The following is a 7,967-nucleotide window of genomic DNA, read 5'->3' as shown; positions in this document are numbered from 1 at the left end:
TCAGCCCCTCGAGCCTGTTACACAGGAACAGGAGGAGGCCATTCAGCCCCTCGAGCCTGTTACACAGGAACAGGAGGAGGCCATTCAGCCCCTCGAGCCTGTTACACACGAACAGGAGGAGGCCATTCAGCCCCTCGAGCCTGTTACACAGGAACAGGAGGAGGCCATTCAGCCCCTCGAGCCTGTTACACACGAACAGGGGGAGGCCTTTCAGCCCCTCAAGCCTGTTACACAGGAACAGGGGGAGGCCATTCAGCCCCTCAAGTCTGTGACACTAATTTTTAATTCTGCACAGTTCACCATTTTATCTTCATCTGATGGACACACTCTGTGCTCTGGTGATACTTAGCGCCTTCCATGTTACACCATCGCTCCCTGTCCTCCCTTTCCCTCCATCTCTCCATTTGCCCCTTCTTCTGTTCTCCTGCTGATCTTGTTACCTCGCTTTCTTTTCCTCACAACCTCAAGCTTCTCTCTCCTCTCTCTGGCTTCCATTTCTCCATCTTTCCCTGCACCCCTCCATCTCTCCCCTCCTTCTTGCACTTGCGACCTCCATCTCCATCTATCTTGCTTTCTCTCTATCTCTTCCTCTTTTTTCTCTCCTTTTTCCTTGGTATTCCCTCTCCCTCCTTTACCCTCTCCCTGCCTTTTCCTCACCCCACACTCTCTGTCTCTTTCTCTCTCTCTGTCTCCCACTCCCTCGGTCCCTCCCTCCCTCTCATGATATCTTTCTCTTTCCTCCCACCGTGTGGGTTGTACTTTCTCTGCATCTGTCTCTCTCTCTGCCTCTCCCACCGTCATGGTCTGTCAGGGTGAGTTTCTGGGTGGTGCAGGGGCTGCGTGTGTAAAAAGGATGGAGTGTTCCCTCACTTACTTGTACAGAGAGTGGCAGCAGAGTGGCTGGGCTGGTAGCTAGCAGCACAATGGTCACACCTCTTCCCACTTGCACCAAGCTTGCACGGGCACTGCCCTGTGCTCCTGTTACAGAACTGGCTCACAGACCCAATTGGGTGACACTGGCAAACTAAACAGGAGAAAACACAGCACAGAGTTAGATATCAGCATGAAACTCCCTCTACACTGTCCCCATCAAACACTCACAGGACAGGTACAGCACGGGGTTAGATACAGAGTAAAGCTCCCTCTACACTGTCCCCATCAAACACTCCCAGGACAGGTACAGCACGGGGTTAGATACAGAGTAAAGCTCCCTCTACACTGTCCCCATCAAACACTCCCAGGACAGGTACAGCACGGGGTTAGATACAGAGTAAAGCTCCCTCTACACTGTCCCCATCAAACACTCCCAGGACAGGTACAGCACGGGGTTAGATACAGAGTAAAGCTCCCTCTACACTGTCCCCATCAAACACTCCCAGGACAGGTACAGCAAGGGGTTAGTTACAGAGTAAAGCTCCCTCTACGCTGTCCCCATCAAACACTCCCAGGAAGGTATCACATGAGGTTAGAGGCATAGAGGTTTACAGCATGGACTTCAGCCTGGCTTGTCCATGCTAACTTTTTTTTGACCCCTAAACTAATCCCAATTGCCCACATTTGGCTCGTATCCCTCTATTCCCATTGTACCCATGTAACTGTCTAAATGTGTTTTAAAAGATAAAATTATACCTGCCTCTACTACTGCCTCTGTCAGCTTGTTCCAGTAACTCACTACTCTCTGTGTGAAAAAATTGCCCCTCTGGACACTTTTGTATCTCTCGCCTCTCACCTTAAACCTATACCCTCTAGTTTTAGACTCTCCTACCTTTGGGGAAAAGATATTGACTATCTAGCTGATCTGTGCCCCTCGTTATTTTACAGACCTCTATAAGATCACCCCTCAGCCTCCTACGCTCCAGAGGAAAAACGTCCCAGTCTACCCAGTCTCTCCTCATAACTCAATCCATCAAGTCCCGGTAGCATCCTAGTAAATCTTTTCAGCACTCTTTCTAGTTTAATAATATCCTTTCTATAATAGGGTGACCAGAACTGTACACAGTATTCCAAGTGTGGCCTTACCAATGTCTTGTACAACTTCAACAAGACATCCCAACTCCTGTATTCAATGTTCTGACCAATGAAACCAAGCGTGCTGAATACCTTCTTCACCACTCTGTCCACCTGTGACTCTGCTTTCAAGGAGCTTTGAACCTGTATCCCCAGATCTCTTTGTTCTGTAACTCTCCCCAACACCCTACCATTAACTGAGTGAGTCCTGCCCTGGTTCAATCTACCAAAATGCATCACCTTGCATTTATCTAAATTAAACTCCATCTGCCATTCATCAGCCCACTGGCCCAGTTGATCAAGATCCCGTTGCAATTGGAGATAACTTTCTTCACTGTCCACTGTGCCACCAATCTTGGTGTCATCTGCAAACTTACTAACCATACCTCCTATATTCTCATCCAAATCATTAATATAAATGACAAATAACAGTGGACCCAGCACTGATCCCTGAGGCACACCGCTGGTCACAGGCCTCCAGTTTGAAAACCAACTCTCTACAACCCACCCTCTGGCTTCTGTCAAGAACACCAGGTTTTAGTCCAACCTATTTATTTGATAATATTCTCACAAGCTTTCGAGGGGTTACCCTCTTCGTCAGGTGAATGGAGAGTTCTGGCCTCAGACAGAGCATATAAAGCACAGACAGTTTAGAGATTACTGATAGGTTGGACTAAAACCTGGTGTTGTCAGACTTTTTACTGTGTTTACGCCAGTCCAACGCCGGCATACCCACATTCTGTCAAGAAGCCAATTTTGTATCCATTTAGATACCTCACCCTGGATCCTGTGAGATTTAACCTTATGCAACAACCTACCATGTGGCACCTTGTCAAAGGCCTTGCTAAAGTCCATGTAGACAACATTAACTGCCCTCATCTATCTTCTTGGTTACCCTTTCAAAAAACTCAATCAAATTTGTGAGACATGATTTTCCACTCACAAAGCCATGCTGACTGTCCCTAATCAGTCCTTGTGTCTCTAAATACCTGTAGATCCTGTCTCTCAAAATACCTTCCAACAATTTACCCACCACAGATGTGAGGGTCACTGGCCTGTAGTTCCCAGGCTTTTCCCTGGAGCCCTTTTTAAACAAAGACACAACATTTGTCACTCTCCAACCCTCAGGCACCTCACCCGTGACTATCGATGATTCAAATATCTCTGCTAGGGGACCCGCAATTTCCTCCCTAGCCTCCCACAATGTCCTGGGATACACTTCATCAGGTCCCGAGGATTTATCTACCTTGACGTGCTTTAAGACTTCCAGCACCTCCTTCTCTGTAATATGAACACTCATCAAGACATCACTATTTATGTCCCCAAGCTCTCTAACACCCATTGTTAAATGCAGAGTGAAGCTCCCTTTACACTATCCCCTATCAAACACTCCCAGGACAGGTACAGCACGGGGTTAGATACAGAGTGAAGCTCCCTCTACACTGTCCCCCATCAAACACTCCCAGGACAGGTACAGCACGGGGTTAGATACAGAGTAAAGCTCCCTCTACACTGTCCCCATCAAACACTCCCAGGACAGGTACAGCACGGGGTTAGATACAGAGTAAAGATCCCTCTACGCTGTCCCCCCATCAAACACTCCCAGGACAGGTACAGCACGGGGTTAGATACAGAGTAAAGATCCCTCTACACTATCCCCATCAAACACTCCCAGGACAGGTACAGCACGGGGTTAGATACAGAGTAAAGATCCCTCTACGCTGTCCCCCCATCAAACACTCCCAAGACAGGTACAGCACGGGGTTAGATACAGAGTAAAGATCCCTCTACACTATCCCCATCAAACAATCCCAGGACACAGGTACAGCACGGGGTTCGATACAGAGTAAAGCTCCCTCTACACTATCCCCATCAAACAATCCCAGGACAGATACAGCACGGGGTTAGATACAGAGTAAACTCCGTCTTGCACTCAATGGAGCCTCACATACGTCTGCACGCCTTCCTGTGGGTAATTGGCTTTTGAGTCCTGGTGTAGCCATGTCGACAGTATTGGCAGTGTTGTCCATGTGTATTGTGCCGACATTTCGCACAGATCCCACCACTCTTGTGTCCTGACCTCTGGTACACCTCCATGTTAAATCGACAGCGTCCCGAATGACGATTACACTCACAGGCTGCACAATAATGCAGAATAGTCAGTCTATTCAGCAGGGTAAGGATCAATCGCTGTGTAACTGTACAGAGTCACTGTTTATTCAGCAGGGTAAAGATCACTCACTGTGTAACTGTACAGAGTCATTGTTTATTCAGGAGGGTAAGGATCACTCACTGTGTAACTGTACAGAGTCACTGTTTATTCAGCAGGGTAAGGATCACTCACTGTGTAACTGTACAGAGTCACTGTTTATTCAGCAGGGTAAGGAGCACTCGTTGTGTAACTGTACAGAGTCACTGTTTATTCAGCAGGGTAAGGATCGCTCGCCGTGTAACTGTACAGAGTCACTGTCTATTCAGCAGGGTGAGGATCACTCACTGTGTGACTGTACAGAGTCACTGTTTATTCAGCAGGGTAAGGATCGCTCGCTGTGTAACTGTACAGAGTCACTGTCTATCCGGCAGGGTAAGGATCACTCACTGTGTAACTGTACAGAGTCACTGTTTATTCAGCAGAATAAGGATCACTCACTGTGTAACTGTACAGAGTCACTGTTTATTCAGCAGGGTAAGGATCACTCACTGTGTAACTGTACAGAGTCACTGTTTATTCAGCAGGGTAAGGATCGCTCGCTGTGTAACTGTACAGAGTCACTGTCTATTCAGCAGGGTAAGGATCGCTCACTGTGTAACTGTACAGAGTCACTGTTTATTCAGCAGGGTAAGGATCGCTCGCTGTGTAACTGTACAGAGTCACTGTCTATTCAGCAGGGTAAGGATCGCTCACTGTGTAACTGTACAGAGTCACTGTTTATTCAGCAGGGTAAGGATCGCTCGCTGTGTAACTGTACAGAGTCACTGTTTATTCAGCAGGGTAAGGATCGCTCACTGTGTAACTGTACAGAGTCACTGTTTATTCAGCAGGGTAAGGATCACTCACTGTGTAACTGTACAGAGTCACTGTTTATTCAGCAGGGTAAGGATCGCTCGCTGTGTAACTGTACAGAGTCACTGTTTATTCAGCAGAGTAAGGATCACTCACTGTGTAACTGTACAGAGTCACTGTTTATTCAGCAGGGTAAGGATCGCTCGCTGTGTAACTGTACAGAGTCACTGTTTATTCAGCAGAGTAAGGATCACTCACTGTGTAACTGTACAGAGCCACTGTTTATTCAGCAGGGTAAGGATCGCTCACTGTGTTTTGGGACTTACCTGTGCATTCATGCGCGTCTGTCAGTGTGGCTTTGCCCCATGGCCGGTCTCGGTAGAAGGGTCTGCATTCCTGACACTCTGCCCCCTGTGTATTGTGGCGACAGTCACACCGTGGAGGGCCTGGGTAGGCGGTGGAGGGGCAGCGAGAGGCGTGGCCGTGGCATCGGCAGCGTCCAGTCAGTCGGAGATGAGAGATGGCGTGGAACGGGCCCTGGTGCTCTGCTGAGGGTGGTAGCTCTGGCAGGAGCAGCCGCAAGTGGGTGGCAGTCACCCTGTCCCTCTGGAGGGGACTGGCGTCTGGCCGTGAAGTGCCCACTGGTGCCCGAAGGGTCAGCTGTTTCCCCTGGCTGGCCAAGCAGTGTGTACCCCCTGCCCTCCCCCTCCCGCGCCGGCAGCGGTCAGCCCGGAATGGCAGGGGTCTCCAGCTCCGTCCCCCGTCCCCTGATCCATAAAGGGTGACAGATTGGGGAAGGGGGTGGGTGCAGAATCGCAGGGTCACCTGGCTCAACTCGTAGGCACGTCCGAGAGGGAGGGTCACTGTCGCGGAGCGGAGTGGCCTGCAGGCTGTCAGGCCACTTACTGCCCCCCCCAGGGGAACTGCAGACACCCGTGGGCGACAGCTCCGGGCTTCCCCCGTCCGAACGTAACAAGGGTCACCCCAGGAGAGCTGTGGCCAGATCAGGAGCAGCAGGAGGCCAGGGTAGAGGCAGCAGAGTGTCTGGTGTCGGTCAGTGGCCATACTGTCCTCTTCACCCCTGCAGAGAGAAGCTGGCAGTTAGTGTGCCCAAGGGTTTACGGTGAAGGCTGGGGAGGTGGGGAGCCCGGAGAGTGGACGAGATATTGGGACTGGAACCTCCATCTCCTCTCTTCCCATTAACCCACATAGTGTGTGGCCTAATACCCGACAGAGAGAGGATAGAGAGGGAGAGGGACAGAGAGAGGATAGAGAGGGAGAGGGACAGAGAGAGAGAAGGATAGAGAGGGAGAGGGACAGAGAGAGGATAGAGAGGGAGAGGGACAGAGAGAGGGATAGAGAGGGAGAGGGACAGAGAGAGAGAGGGATAGAGGGAGAGGACAGAGAGAGAGAGAGAGGGTTAGAGAGGGAGAAGGACAGAGAGAGAGGGATAGAGAGAGGGACAGAGAGAGGGAAGGATAGAGAGGGAGAGGGACAGAGAGAGAGTGAGGGACAGGAAGAGGGATAGGGAGAGGGACAGAGAAAGAGAAGGACAGGGAGAGGGATAGAGGGAGAGGGACAGAGGGAGAGAGAGAGAGGGACAGAAAGAGAGAGAGAGGGACAGAGAGAGCGAGACAGAGATGTGAGAACATAACTTTCCTTTAAACATACCCACCAGCTGATTATCTTTGTAATAGAGAAGGTGATTAATAACAGGGTAATTTTCCGGCCCCTAATCGCTCTGTTCCGCTGGAATTAGGACTCTTTACATCTCCCTCAATGAGAGGATTGACTCACAGTTAAACTTTAACTGAACGATCTCCACACAGTAAAACCAGTGACTGTTTGACATCGCAGAGCCCTTCAGTGTAACAGGCTGATTCAGAATTAAGCATGACTGTTTTCTCTCTTAATCTGGCCAATTTCACAAATCTTTCATCAGCCCAAACACTATTTAATTTAGAGCAGGGTCATTTAAAAATAACTATCATCTGTTCACAAAAACATAGATAATAGGAGGAGGCCATTTGGCCCTTCCAGCCTGCCTCGCCATTCATTTTGATCTTGGCTGATCATTGAATTCAATATCCAGATTCCCCTCCCCCCCATATCCCTCGATCCCTTTAGCCCCAAGAGTGAAATCTAATTTCTTCTTGCAATCTCACAATGTTTTGGCCTCAACTACTTTCTGTGGGAGTGAATTCCACACATTCCCCACCCTCTGGGTGAAGAAATTTCTCCTTACCTCAGTTATAAAAGGTTAACCCCTTATCTTCAAACTCTGACCCCTAGTTCTGGACTCCCCCCACCATCGGGAACATTCTTTCTGAATCTACCCTGTCTAACCCTGTTAGAATTTTATAAGTTTCTATCAGATCCCCTCTCACTCTAAACTCCAGTGAATATAAGTGAATATAATATAAGTTTCTATCAGATCCCCTCTCACTCTAAACTCCAGTGAATATAATCCTAACCCACTCAGTCTCTTCTCATATGACAGAACTGCCATCCCAGGAATCAGCCTGGCAAACCTTCACTGTGCCCCCTCTATAGCAAGGACATCCTTCCTCAGTTAAGGAGACCAAAACTGTACACAATACTCCAGGTGTGGCCTCACCAGTGCCCTGGTCAACATTTTTGGTATCCATGTTAGAAACAAGATATAATTCTGTTAGAATATTCACTAGCCTGATTCCTGGAGTGAAGGAGGTTATTTGGAAGCAAAAATAAGGCAGATTACTACCTGAATGGGTGTAAGTTAGGAAAGGGGAGTGTTCTGAGGGACCTGGGTGTCCTTGTGCACCAGTCAGGCAACATACCAGGCAAATGGTATGTTGGCCTTCATTGCGAGAAGTTTTGAGTACAGGAGCAGGGATGTGTTGTTACAATTATACAGGGCCTGGGTGAGGCCACACCTAGAGTATTGTGTGCAGTTTTGGTCTCCTTTTCTGAGGAA

The 7,967-nt window shown here is 49.0% G+C and overlaps 1 protein-coding gene across 1 annotated transcript in view; it reads right to left on the bottom strand.

The window, feature by feature from the left end:
• LOC145339374 (netrin-5-like) overlaps positions 1 to 6,076 on the bottom strand; it is a 13,508-nt gene extending 7,432 nt beyond the window's left edge. The window contains exons 1-3 of the mRNA XM_080183818.1: positions 5,338 to 6,076; positions 3,960 to 4,145; positions 875 to 1,024 (exon numbers count right to left, since the gene is read on the bottom strand). Coding sequence (XP_080039944.1) covers positions 875 to 1,024; positions 3,960 to 4,145; positions 5,338 to 6,076 — 1,075 coding nt within the window. The remainder of the gene's footprint in view (positions 1 to 874; positions 1,025 to 3,959; positions 4,146 to 5,337) is intronic.
• Positions 6,077 to 7,967: the final 1,891 nt, after the last annotated feature.

Source organism: Carcharhinus amblyrhynchos, unplaced genomic scaffold (assembly GCF_965287045.1).
Source record: "Carcharhinus amblyrhynchos unplaced genomic scaffold, sCarAmb.v2.hapA scaffold_432, whole genome shotgun sequence".
In the NCBI taxonomy this organism is placed as follows: Eukaryota; Metazoa; Chordata; class Chondrichthyes; order Carcharhiniformes; family Carcharhinidae; genus Carcharhinus; species Carcharhinus amblyrhynchos.
Note: the sequence above shows the minus strand (reverse complement) of the source record. Positions and strands in the feature narration are given on the sequence as shown.